The sequence below is a fragment of the Echiichthys vipera genome (genome assembly GCF_963691815.1).
Source record: "Echiichthys vipera genome assembly, chromosome: 14".
In the NCBI taxonomy this organism is placed as follows: Eukaryota; Metazoa; Chordata; class Actinopteri; order Perciformes; family Trachinidae; genus Echiichthys; species Echiichthys vipera.
Window position 1 is genome coordinate 17,045,581 of NC_139839.1, and position 18,770 is coordinate 17,064,350.

Here is an 18,770-nt window from a genome sequence, read left to right on the forward strand (position 1 = left end):
TCTCTCTCTCTCTCTCTCTCTCTCTCTCTCTCTCTCTCTCTCTCTCTCTCTCTCTCTCTCTCTCTCTCTCTCTGACACTTGTTTCACACTTTCCCTGCAAACAAACAGCTCCAGGAGCAGCAAGCGACTTCTCTGCCAAGTTGTGTCCAAAAAAAAAAGAAATCCCTGCAATGACAAGCCTGGTTCCCCTTCAGACTCGGAGCAGACGCTGTGGTGGTTCACTCCGCCAAACCTCCGTGTAGCGAGTTAAAGCGTCAAAAAAGCTTTCTGCGCTCATGTGTACAGTCTGAAAGGTCGACAGCGGATCCCACGGGGAGGCGCAGCAACAGGAGGCGACATGCTCTGAGCTCTGAGTGCCTCTCTCTCTCTCTCTCTCTCTCTCTCTCTCTCTCTCTCTCTCTCTCTCGCTCTCTTTCGCTCTCTCTCTCTTTCTCACACTCACTCTGTCTCTTTCTCTCTCTCTCTCTCTTTCTCTTTCTCTCTCTCTCTCTCTCTCTCTCTCCCCCCTCGGCTCACACTGTGTGGTTCCTCTGTGTGGCCACCAGGCGGCGACAAACTCAACAATCTACTCCTTGATTAGAAGAAATGGACAGAAATGACACCTCCGCCTGCTTGAGCTCGTGGTCCCCTGCTGAGATGCAGAGGCGAATCTAAGGTCTGTTGGGGCCAAAAATTCACAGGGGGCCCCTCGACACAGCGTTCATCACCATTATTGGTCAGTTTGAACAGAATCATGCACGTCAAGTGCCCTTAAGGCCCCTACACATGACACGCACGTGATACAAACTTCCACCTGATCTAATTAGGTGTGAATGGAGCAGGGGAAGGTGAACTTTGAGCGGAGTGTGCAAAAGACAACTTATGTTCAATTCAGTGTTTCTTAAAATAAATACGTTGAATGTATGTCCCCTGCTCATAAAACATTTGGGAAGCAGCTTTTGAAACAGCTCAACAGTTCTTCTCTGCCTTTGAGGGTGTGTTACTGCGCTTTTTTTCGTGTGTTACCTCCAACTATTGTCGATCAGTGGAAGAGCGTGTGTATTGCGGTGGGCGCCACTAGTCTGTCAGTTTCCAACAACAACAAATCATAAAATACAACAACAAATCATAAAACTCAACAGCAAGTCATGAAACACCTGATTGGACAGACGGACTGTCGGTCTTTTAACAGGAAATGAGTTCTCACTGACTAATGAGTTCTTCTACCTTTTCCAGTAGGGCCACTGTAGATTCCACACCAGTACCAGACTTTAGCAGACAGTATAGCTGCTGGTCAGGACAGTCAGGCCTGAGCCCAATATAAGAATCATGCCATGATGCAGTGCCAGGCTAAAATCAGGATTGGAAAGTAACAGATAACAGATTACATTTCTCAGATGACTTTTGAAATAATGTTTAATTAAATAACAGTTATATTATCACTTGTACTTCTGTGTTCATGGGGGAATTGTTGGGTCTCTTTAAATCATAAATAAATAATAACGCCTAGTCTAGACCTACTCTATATGAAAAGTATCCTTGATAAAATTTAATCAAATCAAAATGTTTTTACGAGGATTTATGGATAATGGAGTTTGTTTTTTATTAGCAGCATTTTGAGTAAATGCACCTAATGCGTTAAATGCTGAATATGCATAATCCATTTTAATTGCATTGAACATGTATTGAGATATTTAAGGAGAGAAAAAAAGAATATTTGTGGAATTCAAATGTTTATGGCTGCGTCCATGTTTTTAGTATCAGGTGCAATATTTTGATTCTTAAATGCTTGATTTTGAAGGAATCAAAGAGTGTTGTAATCCATTGAAGTACATTAAAATCAAAACATTTAATTTCTATTCAGTAACTAACTACATTTAAAAAAAATAATCTGACCCCTGCGTCCAATCAGTTACATTGTTTCTGTTGAGACTGACTGAGAATTCAGGAGCACAGGAAAATATATTTAAAGGTCGCCTACGCTTTTTGCCAATCATACAAGTGGTTTCGCTTAGTTTCTTCCCTTTTCTTTCTTAAAAGTGAGGGGACTTTCTTGCCGCCTGTTGAAACAAAGACTTCTTGTCACACGGAGACCTTCCAGAAACAGGGTGAAGATTAAGAAACACTGCTGCTGAGGCGGCTCTGCTAATAATCCTCCCTGCCAGTTTCCAAGAGAGTACAAGAAAGTACACAAACCCTTTTGTGTAAAAGTGCAAACTGTATGGTAAAAGTAGTCTGGTTAATGTCCCTTATTAAAAATTAAGACCTTAAAAAGAGACCTTCACTTCAGTAAAATGACACAAGAAAAGTGAAAGTAGCTTCACACAACATCAGTAAGACTGCAGCGTGCTGGGTTTTTTTATTCCTTAATGTTTAACTGAGTTTATGACAAGAGGGGAGGACTCTGTGATTAGTTTATCATTGACCTACATAGCTTGTTATATGAGGTGCATCACTTATTAACAGGTTGCCTTCTTTATAAAACATGTTTTTTTTTCTCACAGCAATGTATTGAACACGTATACGTGTTGCATGGAATACAACAATTTCAAGGCACTTGAGGAAGCTTTGTCTTTTAAATGGTTTGAGTTCAATTCATGACATTTCTTTAACTGTTAATGTATTTCGTGGATGAATAAACCATTGGGTGTATGTCTTAACAGCTCTTGGAAAAACTTTTTTTTAAATCATTTGTTCGTATCTGTCGATGCACAGTATTGATCAAAACTATGAAATCTGACTCATATCATTCATGTTAATTCTCATTTATGGCAGGAACACAGTCTTGAGAATTTAGGGCTCATACTGGTATTGTATGGGGCAACAGTGGCCTGGCCATTTAATATACAATATACACCCTGCAAACCAGGAGTCTAAACACACACACACACACACACACACACACACACACACACACACCAGCACATGGCCTCTGTATTTACAGAACACGGATGAGTCAAACTGGCGTTAAGCCCTTGGGCTGTGTGTGACACATAGCCCCTAGTGAAGACGTCCTGCGCTCCAACCCCAAATAAAGACATGGGCCGACGCATTGTTGTCATCAGCTCTCCTCCTGCTGTCAGGGTCAGGGAAGATGAAGCGTTTTTCTGCGGCTGGTGTTTAGGAAAGCCTTCCAGAGGATAGAGTCCTGGCAAATGTTTGCATGATGTTGTCCTGCTGGATTATGATCATGGAACAAGTTTCGGAAAGTGTATTTGTCTTACTTCATGCTGTATCAATTCAGGGAGACAGGAATGTGCATCCAATCAGGATTTTAAAATGTTTTAAAACTGTATCATCTCACTCTAAAAATCTAAATGTATGTATGGGCTGCAGACCGGTTTCATTTTTACATCTTGGTACTGAATCTCAGTCTAGATGTCTTTAAACTAAAGGTGCCATTCATATTCAGACAGACAGTTTGAGAAAAACAATGTGTTTTTTGAACAGTGAAACATGTGAAACCTTAAATACAAGTATGCACGTGAAATTAAGCACACTATGTACCCTTTAATGTTAAAGAGGACCTATTAGGCTTTCCCGTCTTTTCTGACCTATAAATGTTGTTAAAATGTTTTATAGTCATGTTAAGTAATACCAAGATTCCTTGGTTCCTATGTTTTCCGCTTTGTATGTGACCATCATTATTTACCGTTATTTTTTCCACAATCAGTGCCGAATTCCTCTAGCCGTAACCCCTAACCCTAACAAAATGCTGAATTAAATCAGCGAAGGCATAAGCTTATGCAACCTTTTTCCCAAAAGGGTCTTACTGTTCTCCAGGCGGGGTAGGACCCGGGGAATATAGGGATGACCCCGGTCGCTATTAGCAAATTCTTTAAATTTCCGGAATTTGTATACGTAGAAGAAGCCAAACTTCTCTATTGGTCACGCTGCTACACACAGGCTCAACTGTAAGCTGTTAGTTCAGCCACTTTTATGCTGTCATGGTGTTTATTTCGGAGGTTAAACTGTTAAGCTAACGATAGCATGCTGTGCGGCTAACATGGCTCTCTTCCATATAGACCTTTTCAAAGTTGTAAACGTAAACATTGTAAATGTGTCCAAGTTTGATTCCTGTTGCAGTGAATGTCAATGACGTCAGCTGACAGGACGTTAACAAGGACCAAGGCTGTTGCCCAGAGTGTGTGTCTAATAATTACAAAACCTGAACCAGATTAAAGTGAAGAGGTTCTTCAGTTGACTCTGTCAGCATGTTTCAGTTCCCTGTAGGATGTTAAATAACAGAGAATATCTCGACAAACACGTGTCGTGGCTTCATAGCTATTTCGGTGGCGTTTTGAAGGGTCAGAGAGAGCCTGGTGCCGTACCATGCTTGCTCAGCTGATCTAAGGGACAAACAGGAAGTTAAACTGTCTTTTTCTTGAATCTGTTAAAAGCTGGTGACGTTTGATGGTCACAGAGCGTCCAGCTCCCAAATCCACACATGTATTTTCAGTCCACCATAAGTTCTCAACACCTAATAATCCTCAGCATCAATAGTTCTTGCTGACAGTCTTGATGGCATTACAATTACATTAAAGTTAGAGAGTAATCTCTCATTCAAATCGATGTCAAGTTCCTTCAAAAGCAATGTTGGATCATTCAGACGGATATTATTATTAATGAGCGTCTGCAAACACTTTTTTGATTAGAAACATGATTCAAATGTCAAAAAGATTTGATCTAGAGCATGAAGCAGTTAGATTGTGAAGAGATAAGTGGGTTTTAATCCTTCTTCTCAGAGCTGCAGGGTTTTTGTCAGCTTTGGGATTGATTTACACCTGGAACATCACCGCAGATAACCAGCTGCTGACTGAACCCAGCACTACTCTGGCTGTAGAGAGCACACTAGGGCTAAGATTCACCATGACTTATTATGTCCACTGTTTGCTATTTTTAAAGTAACGCTGCGTTCTTGTTTGGAGATGTCATTTGCCGTTTAAATGCAGTTTTAAGCCAGATCATTCCAGAAAAGTACCTCAAGCACAGCCAATCTACCCATATAAATGGACTCTTAATTTTCTAGTTCAATTAAAGCAGAAGCCGGGTGTTTTCAGGAGCCTGCTTCTTTCCACATACTGTAGTTCACAGTACAGTACTGTGGGTAAGTTTCCATTTATACATATTTCTTGTGCTTTGTCAACTGACTTTTACATTCTTTTCTTTTCAGCTAATCTGATTTGGTCACAACCTCAGTCTGAGACACATCATGTTGTTGCTGTCAGACCTGAAAACGGTTTCTTCCTGCTTTCAGGCTTTCAGCTCCAGTCCAGGATGTTAGATTCCTAGAAGTTGTGCTCCTGGACAAATAAAGATGTACTCCCTGTAGTCAACAGAGTCATCTCTAGCTCCTCACCATATTATATTCCTACGATTCCTTCATTAGTTTACATCCTACGACATCATAAATTCCCAAGAGGGTCTAATTGCGAAAGACTTTTTCTATTCTAGCTCCTGATTTCAGTTACGCAAATCAATAAAGACATGAGATAATAGTCATAGCTCTCTTGATAAATCTATAAATCCTACCCCTACATCTTGTGTCAAATGAACTCTGAATTCTCACTCCAGCCATTTTCTTTTTGTTTTTTGTCTGTAGTTGTTTATGTTCCACAAACAGAATGATAAATACCTCCCACCATCATTACGACATCTTAAAGGCAGAAACACAAATGTGTATGATATTTTCTACCTCTGGGCAATTTAAAAATATACAAAATCTGTATGGACACCTTTTCAGATTAGGTGAAGTAGATGTAGTGGGTGTAATTTCCAAATTGTTGCACCCCCCCCCCCCTTTTTTTGTCCCTTCAAGGTCATTCAGCCACAATCACATTATTTTTTTAAATACTCTGTTGGATTTTCTGAGACAATTTATTTTTAAATATTTAAATACCAAAATAATCATCCCTTAGAGGAAGCATACGCCATTCAACACATTCATTTCAACTTCAACTTGATTTCAATGCATCATCAGTCATTTCAGCTTTTTCCTTTTAACTCTCCTTTAAAAAGCATATATTTGCCGTCTTACTTCTTCGAACAAGCGGTGGTTACTCATTGAGCTTCAGTGATTCTTCAGACCAACAACACATCTATTATTATTATTATTATTATTATTATAATTATCATCATTATTATCGTCATCATCTGTTCTTTCGGATCATGTGTTACTCAGTGACTTTTCCTCGCACGGCAGATGAAAGACCAGATGTTGTGACGGTGTCTTAGAAAATCCTTCATCTGCTACAAAGAAGAAAAAAGAACTCAGCAAGTGCAACAAAAGACAAATAAATCACTAAGCTGGGTAAGAATACATTACATTTTCTGGTAGGCACAAAGTCAGAGAAATACGCCTTCACATAACACCAGTATGACCAGTTTGACCATCCATTCTGAAAAAAGTTTCACTCATTAAGGCGTACCTCATGGTGTTATAAAACCTTACTAAATGTGTACAAGCTATAGCTGAAATAGCTAAGTAGTAGAGTGATAATAAGAACCATAGTCGCATTTAGCAAGATTTCCAGATAGTATGTTGTCATGTCATATTGTTGGTCTTCTACAAAAAAAATATTTAACCAAGTCCACCTTTCCTTTCCTGCCCTATTTCACATTTTTTCCTCAAGACTTCCCTCCAGTTTAAACAGCTACAAGAAAATCCACATTTGCATGATTAATAAGTTACATTTTTATACATACACACACATACAGAGGGGAGCTTGGAAGTTGCTTGGCACATTCTCATGCTTGACCAACCTCCTACAATCTAAATAACTATACAAGACACAGTAAAACAGGTCTTCTCACACCACCCCTCTCCCTGTTCAGTCATGAGGCTTCAGCATGTGAAGGAGATGAAAGAGTACACCTGCGTTGGCCACGATTAACACTTCTGCATAATCATCCTGCAAAAGGAGGGCATACACAACCCAATGCACTAAGTAACATGGAACAGTTCAACTGTACATACAGTATCTCCACATACTGCTAAAGTTTAGATTCATAATTTATTCTGTATATACTGTATCTTAATATGCTGGTACCAGGTATTCACAGTGACTCTAAAATAAAATTACAAGAGGAAGTTTGTACAAGAAACAAGAGAGTCTGACTGACAGGTGAACATTTGGCATCCCTTTTTCGTTGGAGTTTAGTTTGTGATCAGTCCTGTTTGATTTCGGTAAGATTCAGGAGAGCTGCCGGGGCTTTTTTTCGTTGGCACTGAGGAGAAGCAGTCCGACTCCTCTAAACACATGTTTTTTTATTGGCGCCATCAGCAGTGGACACAAAAAGGTGAGGTAAAGGTGGTGTCAAGGGGATGAGATCTTATCCACCTTCTTATGTTGAGCAAGACAACCTGGGCTAAATGAAGTACAATATGTGCCCTGTCCAGTGCTGATTTTACAAAAAAAAGTGCAGAACGACACAGAAATACACACAAACACACATCAGGGTGGAATGGTAAGATTTCACCTATTGTCCTTATCGCTACCACTCACAAGCCATACTAAACAATTACCCAAAATAGTCACTGTAGACATCCGCCAAACACAAAACATATTTAAATACAATATTCTGTATTTCACTATTAGTTCAAGGTGTTTTATTCTGACACCTAAAGCTATTTTGAAAGCTGCCTTTTGGCATTTTGTGGTTCAGGCCAGCAGGAGATCTTCTACAGTATGGCTGCTACAATAGTGAGGTTAGAAGAAAACAGCTACAGGCAATCATTGAAGGAAGCTGCAGCAGCTCTTTTCCTGCCACTGTCTGCGTCTTCAGGAGAGGTATCACCCTTTTCAGTATCGCTCTAACACTGCTTTCATACTGTCAGGAGGAACACGCATGCTCAGTTCGTTTTTTTTGTTGTTGACATTTCCAGTTTAGGTCCTTTTTATGTACATTTATTTTAAAATATCGTCTCTTCCTTATAACTCCAGAGTTTAAAGTACAGTACTACTGAGAAGTGAAGAGGGCGGATGACGTCCTTACGTATCAGGCCTTGCACTAAGGCCAGTCAGCTAGCATCATCACATCTTTTGAAGTAGAAGGCTGCCTACAGGCTTGTCATTGTCATGTTCCCTTTTTTTTCTTGTTGTGTTTAGTTTCAAGGCCTTCCACGCTATCAGCGCCGGGGCAGAACCACACTCAGGCATTGCAACTACACGTCTGGCAGAGAGGATAGCAAATACTACTGTTCACATATATTATTGTTGATATATATATACACTTTTGGTCATTTCAGATAAGACACCACCGAACATGCTATACAGTGTCTCTCAGTCTTCATTGCCACTTTTTATGCAAGTGCTATTCAGCCCAGCTTGTCAAGTATTTGAAGCAAAGGTACAGTAAGAGATGCACACATACAGACACACACGCACGCATACATGCGGCACACATCCAACGCACATACGGTATCATACACACCAAGAGGACCAGTCTGGCATAGCACAACCAACGCAGGAGCCTGAGAGCTGCAAACCGGTCAGTCTGTGAAGGTCATGGGATGTTGGAAATGTCATTTCTTTCTTTTTTAAGAGTTGATTTGCATACTGCCTCACCAACCGGCAGGTCTAGGATTCAGGATTGAGACTGTGGTAACACACAGATTGAAGAGGATGCGTGCGTGTCTGCCTTTGCAAATATGTACTAACAAAATAAGTATACTGAGCATACAAGCGCGTTGTACCATTTGCATCTTTCTGCTGATTTGTGTGTTTTGTGCGTGCAGTGGTGAAGCTAACAGGGCTTGTTGACGTTGCACAGCAGCTCGGTGACTTTGATGAGGCGAGCCACTGTGCTCTGCGACTCCTCCTGCAGCCGCTGGTTGTTCTGCCTGAGGCTCTGCACCTCGGCCTGCAGCACCGCCTTGTCCTCCTTCTCCTGAAAGACATCGGCACACAACAAAACAAAAGCCGTCGCTCAGATCGCTGTGGCAGGAACGGGAGGGGAGCGAGGTACAGCGTTGGCTTTAAGGAAACTAGTGGGCACACATAAACACAGAGCTTGAAAAAAACCAACACAAACAGTGTAGAGAAGCACATCACGCTGCAGTGGGGAGAAAGAAACTCACAATCTAAAAAAATACTGAACCAATTAGTCACTGAACTGATAATTTATTTAATCATAGTAGTTCAGATTTAATGACAGTAGTCTCAGTGCTTTGGGTTTAAGGCTGTTGATTAGACGTTAGCAATTCATCACTTTTATAGCTGTTTACAATCAGTGATTATTTCCATTATTTATAATCTGACAATGACTTTAAATTAATTATTTGACCTATAAAATCTCAAAAAAAAGTTAAAAATGCCCATCACAATTGTCCTGACAGCTTTAAAGGTCCCATATCATGGTTATTATCAGGTTCACTTGTATTTTGCGTTTCTAATGGAACATGTTAACATGCTTTGATGTTGAAATAAACCCATTATTGTTCTCTTACTGTCTGTCTGAATATACCTGTAATTACCCTCTGTCTGAAACGCTTTGTTTAGCGCCTGTCTCTTTAAGACCTCCTCCCGAAAAAAGCACAGTCTGCTCTGATTGGTAAGCATTTCTTGGTCTTCTTCACCTCTTGGTCAGTGTCTCTGCACCTTCACTGCAGCCGGGGGAATGACTGTAACATCACCGTAGCTGCACTTTCTACCTACATAAAGTGTAGTTGTGACGTCACATATACAGAAGTCCTGACGGCTCGTTTAAAGACACAGTTTCTGAATATAGGCTGTGTGCATTTCTCTGTGGATTGAGTGTTTTGATACTTTCACAGTATTTATACAGCACCTCGACCTGCTTTATAATCACTTGTTACAATATGGGACCTTTAAATTGCTTGTTATGTCCGACCATCAGCCCAAAACCCAAATATATTCAATTTACTGTTCACATAAAACAGAGAAAAGCAGCAAATCTTCACATTCTAGAAGTTGGAACCAAAGACTGTTTCATTTTTTCTTCATAAACAACAAATTTCCTGTTGATCAACTAATCAATTATTATTTGAGCACTAAATGGGCATATATCATTATTCTTGAGAGTCCATAGACGGTTGATTTGAAAGAGTTCCATATAATCGAAAGGAATACTGTGTTTATATATATATATGTGTACACACAGAGACATATACACTCTTGACCAAAAATTCTCAACACAAGGTCCACTTGTCTGCTGCGGACTGACCTCCATCTGCTGAGGAAGGCCATGAGATATGTGTTGAAAGCTCTGGAAACATGAGTGGACTTTGTGTTGAGAATAGTTGTTTTTTTTGTCAAGCGGCTGTTACCGAGGATGAGAATAAGAACAAGTAGTTCATCACATACAGTATTCTTCGACATCTACATACACACATTAGTAGAAATGTACTAGAAAATATAGATAACAGCATTAAAGGAGTTGTTGTACATGTTTTTTTAAAGTATGGTATTGGAATATTACAAAAAAAAATTTAAAATGTTACTGTACAAATTTACAAAAGTATGAATAAATAAATTCCTTTTGAGTGTTATTGTATTTAATGCATCTACAGTGCACCCGCTGTGACGCACGGGAGGACTTTGTACTACGCAAGAGCCTGCATCAGAAAGTACAAATGATCTTGCTCCAGTTACTGAAGCTTAACAATGCAAATGCTTTTTCCTACCTGCTCACTGAAAATATGATTACAGAGAAACACATTCATGAAAAGTCAAAGCACCTTTTGCAGGTCATCCTGCAGCCTCTTCAGCATGGACTCCAGCTGCGACACCTTCTCTTCTAGGTGGCCTGGAGAGTCACTGCAACAAAGAGAGGCAGTGACGCTTCGTCAAAAGCAAATACAGAATGGGACGGTTTGTAATCAGAGAATGCATAAATGGTTTCGGTTTTTCCAAGCAACAAATCGACAAGGAGAATGTGTTCACTGGTGCATTTTATTGAAAGGTTTTTATTGTATTTCTGTTATATCACCTCCCTAAACTTTTCAATTTGCTTGCTTGATTGGTTGCGCAGCCGTCTGTCACTGTGGCAACCTCACAGCACAAAATATTGCCCCTTCTGCCTTTAACGAAACCTGTAGTGCTCAGTAATTGTTTAGGTGACAGGCAGACTCATTGTCAGTAAGTATAGTCATCCCATCCACTGCAGTTATACATAACAATGCTCTTGGGGGATGTGAACAGCGTGATAATCCTTTTCAAATAAATCAAATGGCACATTTTGTTATTCAAAAGTGCAAACAGTATTTGAAGGCATCATTCTCTTGAAAGAGGTTGGCAGTTTGGTAGCCTAAGTACTACAAAAAAGAAAAAGAAAAATGTGTTGTAATAATTATTGAGTCCGGGTTCCCAAACAGGTGCTGATGAGAGGTGATATTGAGTATCCCTGTTCTTCTCCATCTTATGATGTTTCACATGTTCCTCTCTTAAATCAATCCACACACACGTTCCTATTACACTTCTGCTCCTACTACAAGCCTGACCGAGAAGTTGAGGTTCCCGATTTCCGATTACAGGTGAACGCAGCATAACCATTAGTGACGATCTCGGCCGACAGATCAACCGCTGTTAGCAGCGTCACTAACATTAATGCACTAACACATTTACATATAGCCGGGGAATGTCGCCACAGACACAGATATTGTCATTTTTGCAAAAAGGGAACATACAAGTGCTTTCATTAGTGGGTCATATGATCAATCACCATTGTTTCAACTCACTCTTTGATAGATAGGAACTTAAGAGATGATTAAATAGATGAAAATCTTATGGACTACAACTTTAACGGTTAAAAGAGTGCTGACCTCTACAGTACGTGGGTGGATATAAACAGTGCCTGTAAATACTCGGGACTTCTTCTTAAGAATCGTTTCACGTAGGTGTTTGCTTATTTTTTATTGAGTTATTTTCTCTTTTGCTTTTGGCAAATAGTTCTGCACGCTGTGGATGTTCAGACACAGCATGGGGGAGAAAAACAAGGCGACCAAGGGTCTTGAAAAAGTGTAAAACAGAAATAAAATTGATCAGAGCGGGAGTTTTACAGAAAGGTGACAACAGCAGTGAGTCAGACACGCTGTGTGTGCATTTGTGTCTGCATAAGTGCATCTCTGAGTCAGCGAGAGAGCTCTCTTTATGGGGGAAAGAAACCTTCACATTGACTCAAAATGTTGGATGTGGCTGATAAAGTCGAAATAATTGAGAGGGAAGAAAGAAGAGGAGCAGAGAAAAAGGGACGTGGGCAATGGTTCAGACAAAAAGAAAACCAAGTGACTAACTACAGAGATATTGAACTGCCTGCTTCACCCTGAGTGTACTGTATAGCAACCCACTTTTCCTTTGAGTCTTTCAGCTTGCCGTCCGTCTGGTCCGCTCCTGCTTGCGAGGGGTCTCCAGCTTTACGGTCTGTGTTGAAGAACATTATCCACATTATTATCATTTAAAGTAGCCATACGTACCACGATGTGGCCAAAGGTATGTGGACACCCGGACATTACACCCAAATGTGATTGCTGAACATTTCACTCCAAAATCTATTTGCTAGGAAGACATTTTGGAAACAAGCCTCAGGAATTTACTTCCATTCAGTCAGGTGGGGTTGCGGTCAGGCCTCTGTGCCAGCCAGTCAAGTTCTTCCAGACCAAACTCAGAAAAAACATTTCCATATGGACCTCACTGCTCACAGGGGCATTGTCAGGTTAAAACAGACACAGCCCTTTTTCCAGTTGTTGCCACAAAGCTGGAAGCACTACTGTCTAAAACATCACTGTGAAGAAAGGGGCCCAAACTGTGAAGAACTACAGTCGCCCTGAGAGCTCAACACAAATTAAGAAAACACATGCAGATAGAAACACCAGCAAATGAAGAAACACCTTTACCAGTTAGACAACACATCATTTAGAAAAAAGCGCTGCTAATCATTTATGAAGTTATATTTAAGTTTATTTTATTGAAGAAAGGGGTAGGCACATTAATTAATATGATCACTTTGAGTCCATCATGTAAACGTGTCAGATTTAGCCATGCAGGATCATATTCATCTGCAGTCCCTTTCACTTCCCTACTGAAGTCAGCTATCCATCATTGTGTCGGCATGATTCAGATATTATAATAATAAGCAAAAGGCTAAACCAAGGTTAAGCCTCACATTTTGAAAAGATCTTTATTGTGGGATTAATGTTGTGTGTTCTACTTTTTTAGTGCGTTGTTTTCTATTTTAACTTTTGTAAAGCGTCTTTTAGAGTAGCACTCTATAACTCAAATGTATTATTATTATTATCATTATTATTATTATATCGGAATCATGTGAGCACAATGTTAAAATAAACACAAAATTCATAATGCACAGACGGCGCTGCATGGCCCAACCGTGTGCATTATGTTTTAGTGTTGTTTTTGTGTGTCGTCGTCGAGTTGGTGAAGTTGTTTCTTCATTTGCTTGTGTTGTATCTATTTGCATGTGTTTTCATGGGGTGTCAACATACTTTTGGTCATGTATTGTAAACATTCCTGTCACTGTATTATTTTGCTGTAAGTGAGGTGTGCATATATAAAAAAGTTCCTCACCCTCTCGTGACAAAGCCTCCAGGATGCTGCGGCAGGCTGTGGCCAGGTCAGCTATGGACTGCCACTCCTCCTCAGTCGAATCTGTCGTCTCTGAGAGAACTGAAAGATTGAACAAGCTTTCTTATACGGCAAGAACAGTTGGGACTGCAGACTTTAGAGCAACCATTGCACAATAACAAAGGGCCACCACTGGGGGGTGCTGCTGCATTAATGCAGGACAGACTCAGGACAAGGAGATGTAATGGTGCATGTAGGGAGCCTGCAGGTTTCACTGAATGATGTTTCTGGCTTTGTAAGATCTTTTTGACCTTGGTTAAAAGGAAATTTAAGGCAGCATACTAAGATACAATACACAATACAATACAGTAAGACTGTAAGACAATGACCTAAATATAATTTGTATTACATCATTTTTGTAAATTAATTTAATAAAAACAAAACAATTAAAATATGACATCTGAGAAGCTACAATTGTTCCTGTTTGAGGTCTATTAAGGCCGTGAATTTGATATTTAGTTGAAAAGTTGTGACACATTTAACAGACTCCCTGTGAAAGAACGTGACGCAAAACAATCAGAGGCTTTAGAGGCCGCCCCACAAAAATCAGAAGAATTAGATGAGAGGATGAGCAAGTATGCTCTTATGGTGGTTAAATGATGAGACTCATAATCTCTGCGGAGGGAGAGCAGATGGCGTAAGAGGGGCTCCTTGATTTGGGGCTGCCTAAAAACTCCACCCCTCCCACTACCCATCTGTCCCCCTTTTATCCCAGCCCTGGCAGGGGGTGGCAGCAAAGCAGGGGTGATATTAGATTAGTGGGATAGGGAGCAGCGTGGATGAGAGAGGAGGGACAAAGGGGATGCAGTGGGGAGCAGAGGGAGGATAATGAAGAGAGGGGTTTAAGGCAGAAAAAAATCAGGAAAAAAGGACTTAAATCAGGCAAAGATTATTTTTCAACATGTGTAATTGCTCCATTTTGGCATCATTTGAGCAGTCGTGTCAGATGTTGTGTCTAAGAATAGAGCTTTGTTTGAGTCCCTGATCAGGGTCATAATACCTCTTTATGCTCTATGTCTCCTTATTCATTTACACACATTTTCTTTTATTTAACATCCTTTTATTAAGGGGATTATAAATATATTATAAGTATATAAATATTTCATTGTAAAGTTTAAAAACCAGAAGGGAATAGGGGAGTACTTACTCTTGGTGATGGAGTTATGAAGACTCAGGGCTCGGGAATTTCTTTCAGCTCGGTCTAAACACGACAACCGGGAAGACGGGTCACTCACCGAAGCTTTGTCATCGCCAAACTCAGCGCCCGTGAACTGAAGACATAAGAGATGAAGATAAAGATAGAGAGGGGAAACGACACTGTCAGAGAGGAGATGGAGACGCAGGGAGAGAAACCACTCAGATGTCCGCTCGTCTCAGTCTGTCACCTGTTCGTCCTCCAGGGGCACCTTGGGTTTGACAGCCAGGATCAGATCAGGTGTGGCGTCTCTCAGCTCGCCGGCGTTCTCATAGATGTGGCGTTCCCCCTTCAGCCCCACGTTGTCGTACACGTGCCTGTACACCCAGCGGTGAGGGAGAGATGTGGTGGTGGTGGGAGAGACACACAAAGCAAATCTGCTGTTGATGCTTTGTGACATTTTATTTTATCCAATCCAGAGGTCAAAACAGAAACTGGAGCACTTAGACAAGTAATCTCCAGGATGGCTTAGATTTAGGCCTGATTGATGTTTTTGCTATCCTGCGCTCACAGATTTATCCATCAAAAATATCATATCTGAAGTGGTTTTGGTCAAATTATTCAGTTCTGCTTTCCGTGACAATAAGGAGCAGTCAAATTAATTTTGGCGAGCGGCAGTGTTTCATAATATCCTCATGAATATTTTCTTCATGCACAATTTCCTCTTCAAGCTGTTGTGGCTTTTTTGGAGTTCTCAGAGAGAAACCCACCGCTCTGCTTAATATTATAAGTCGGGCAGATACAAACATGTCCTGCTGCTTTGACGTTCTCTCTCCCCGGAGCTTAATACTTGGCAAACTTTGGTGTGAGCGTCAGAGAAGTGGATACTCAAGAGGATGAGGAAATAATGCAAAGTGCTGACCATTAATATAAGTGATTGTTTAATGGAAACAAATGTGCTTTCTTGGTGTCATTTACTCGACTTGCTGTCAACTTTAATGCACTGAACGTTTAAATTCAAACAACTGAGGAGTTAACGATCTGGCTACCTGTAATGTTCAACGTTTAATTATTTTACTTGTTTTTAAGGCATTATATGGTTTAGCACTTGTTCTAAACTGTTCCCATTGGACATCCTGCACTGGCATTATCTATGCACCAAAAATGACTGACAAAAAGTTTGGTGGAGCAACTTTCTGTTGTTACGCACCAAAAGGTTTGGATATCTCAAATGAGACATGCTACTTTTGATAGTTTTATGAAACGGATCCAATTTTCCGATATTGCACCATTGTTGTGATTTTGTAGTTATTTTAAATTTCTCCTATCTGTTTTATGGCTTTTGTTTCGTTTTATCACCCTTGTTTTTCAACTTGTTTTAATACTAGTATTATACTATTTTTTATGTCTTCAGGATTGTATTATTGCATCGTGTTTCACTTTTTGTGTTTTCTGTTTTTAATACCTGTCTTATTGGTTGACAGAACAAAAACAAAAAAAGCTTTAAAATTAAAAAAGGAACATTTAAGTGAATTTTCTAATTAAAAACTTGTGAGGGAGAGTGACACATTGCTGGGTGACCTTCTCCGTGCCTTGTCCTTTGCAGGAAAAGTGACGCACTGAGATTAAATTGTGATGAGTCAGCTTCAGTGTGAAGACATTTTTAGTCATGTTGGATGATTTAAGAAGCCTTTTACCTGATGGTCCCCCACCGTGCAGATGTAACCAGAAATATTATAAAATCTCACAAAAAAGCATTTCTTTGCTGTCTCTATCTATTTCTCTATAATGCTCATACGCAGTTTAACTGAAGTGTGACATGAGCTTCATTAACACTCACCCATCACATGTATCCCTGTAGGATGGGTGTCTCTCCAAAGAGCAGCTGCGTGTGAGCTGCGAGCCGCTGCCCTCCTGGCTCTGATTGGCCGGTTGGTCCTGCAGAGAAGTGGCCCGTAACAAAGGTAAGCAAGGCGGCGTGAGGAGCGAGCCATGACTTCTCTCACTTCGCCCTTCATCACACAGCTTCCCTTCGCCCTCTTCGGCCTCCACCTGCACCACCGTCATGTCCGCTTCATTGACCCCACTCGCCTTCAGCTTGTCCTCTTTCACTTCCTCCTCCTCCTCCTCCTCTTCCTCGTCTTCTTCCCTCTCGTCCAGCACCCAGGCCTCTCCGGACTGATCCTCGCCGGGTTTACACTCTGCGTCCTTGATGGCTTTCTGGTACAGCTCGGAGAAACTTCTGCGGAACACAAAACAACAGCATACTTAGTAAAAAGGAAGCCATCGCGCCTGTCTCTGTCGGCCAGATTGTCATTGCACTGTTGAGTCATAAATTATTCTAGACGCCAAAAACTAAGACAAGATGGAAAAAAGCTCTATATTTGTCTTTGTCCTTCGAGATCACAGAGCCCCACTTCCTATCAAGATTTATGACATCTTTTTTTTTTTGGCAATTTGTGCTTTGTTGTCACAGAACAAGCATTTCAGAAATGAAATGACTCAAAGTTAAGAGTGGCAGAGGAGTCCACTTTAATATTGGTCTTTATTTATTTAAACTATTCTGTCCACAGCTGTTTCTGCCATTCAGCTGAGTGGAAAGTGTGCTGTAAACAATGGGACAGCCTGTGCCAGTGTGATTAAAGATCATTAGAGGGATTGATGGGTTGTTAGCCAGCTGGTGTGACACTGACTGCGGGCCGTCACCAACAGCAGAATGACCCTATAATGGCACTGCTCTCATTTTACAGAACTGACTCGTCCCACTAACCCTCTGCTCCTTATTTGCTGTCAAACTCCCTCTCACCCCCTCACTGGGACAACTACACGTGCTTCATACACTTGAGATGCTGTGTGTTTGTGTTCTCTCTCTCTCCTCCTCCTCATATCTGAATCCTCCCCCCACCTGCGAGGCTTGCCGTTCTCGTCCGGAGGGATGACAGTGATGTGGATCTTGTGCGCGGTGCGGAGCAGCCTGGTCCTCTCCTCGGGGCTCAGGTGAACCAAGGAGTGTCCGCACAACCGCACCACGCGAGCCCACAGCTGCAGGCCCCCGCTCTCAGCATAGCAGAACCGCTGCAGCTCCGTCACAAAGCCCTCCTCGTTCATGAGGAAGCCGGGCTGCCCGACCCCGTCACGCAGGGGGGTGACCTCAAGGGCCTCGCAGCCCCGCGTCACCAGCTGCGGATGAGCAGGAGAGGAAAGATGAATCATAGAGATAAAAAAAACACCCACTGCAAGACTTGAAATCCGGACACAATCACCCACCTCTAGCCTCTGCACCACTTCTCGTATATCCTCCGCCTGGCTCTCCGTCACACTGATTGACACCGACTCCCCGCGCTCGTAGAAGATATCCAAGCAGGGCCCCCCCTCCTTCGCCTCTGTCACTGCCTTCCAGCCGATGACATCTCGACAGGAGCAGTTAAACACCACCTTGCGTGTGCACCTCTCAATAAGCACCACTGACTCAGCTGACACCCCGAGCAGACACGGGAGCCTGTGCTCTCCGAACTCCCCATCATCTCCGCCGTTGACCATCACAGCCCACACCAGCGCCCCGGCACTGTGCAGCTCCGCTCCTTTGGCGCCCTTCAGCTTGTCTTTGCGCTTGCCTCCAAGAGAGAGCAGGGGAAACTTGGTCGAGGAGTCAATGGGGGTGGTGGTCACATAGTTTTCGGCCAGGTCCTTCAGGTATTCCTGCCGCGTGCGGGTGGCCATTGAGCGGAACTTCTCTGACTTCTCCGCAGCGTTTTCAGCATTCACTGCCTTCGCCAAGAGGAAGTCTCTGAAGGCAGGCGAGCGAGGGAATCGGGCCCCCTTAGGGAATAGCGGACCAAATAGAGGCATGTCTTTAGAGCGTGTCACAGCCACCCTGAGAGGGAGAGAGAAAAACGGGAATGACAGAGTGAGAGAGAGAACAGAAACATTCGATCAATGTCTTATTTTTCAGTGCTTGACTTGTTGTGTTGCGCTCTTCAGAATTACAAACATTTCACAAATTTGTGTTTCCTCCTGCTCTACTATGACATATGAGACCCAAGCGTAAGAGTGCACAT

The 18,770-nt window shown here is 41.7% G+C and overlaps 1 protein-coding gene across 2 annotated transcripts in view; it reads right to left on the bottom strand.

The window, feature by feature from the left end:
* Positions 1 to 7,569: 7,569 nt before the first annotated feature.
* Positions 7,570 to 18,770, bottom strand: part of sipa1 (signal-induced proliferation-associated 1) — a 34,776-nt gene continuing 23,575 nt past the window's right edge. Inside the window, exons 8-16 of one of the 2 annotated variants that reach the window (XM_083926956.1) lie at positions 17,980 to 18,586; positions 17,618 to 17,892; positions 16,553 to 16,954; positions 14,963 to 15,089; positions 14,725 to 14,848; positions 13,521 to 13,619; positions 12,287 to 12,359; positions 10,679 to 10,757; positions 7,570 to 8,868 (exon numbers count right to left, since the gene is read on the bottom strand). In XM_083926956.1, coding sequence (XP_083783082.1) covers positions 8,725 to 8,868; positions 10,679 to 10,757; positions 12,287 to 12,359; positions 13,521 to 13,619; positions 14,725 to 14,848; positions 14,963 to 15,089; positions 16,553 to 16,954; positions 17,618 to 17,892; positions 17,980 to 18,586 — 1,930 coding nt within the window. In that variant the 3' untranslated portion in view covers positions 7,570 to 8,724. Of the gene's footprint in view, positions 8,966 to 10,678; positions 10,758 to 12,286; positions 12,360 to 13,520; positions 13,620 to 14,724; positions 14,849 to 14,962; positions 15,090 to 16,552; positions 16,955 to 17,617; positions 17,893 to 17,979; positions 18,587 to 18,770 lie in introns of both variants that reach the window. The other variant, XM_083926957.1, reaches the window with a different exon arrangement.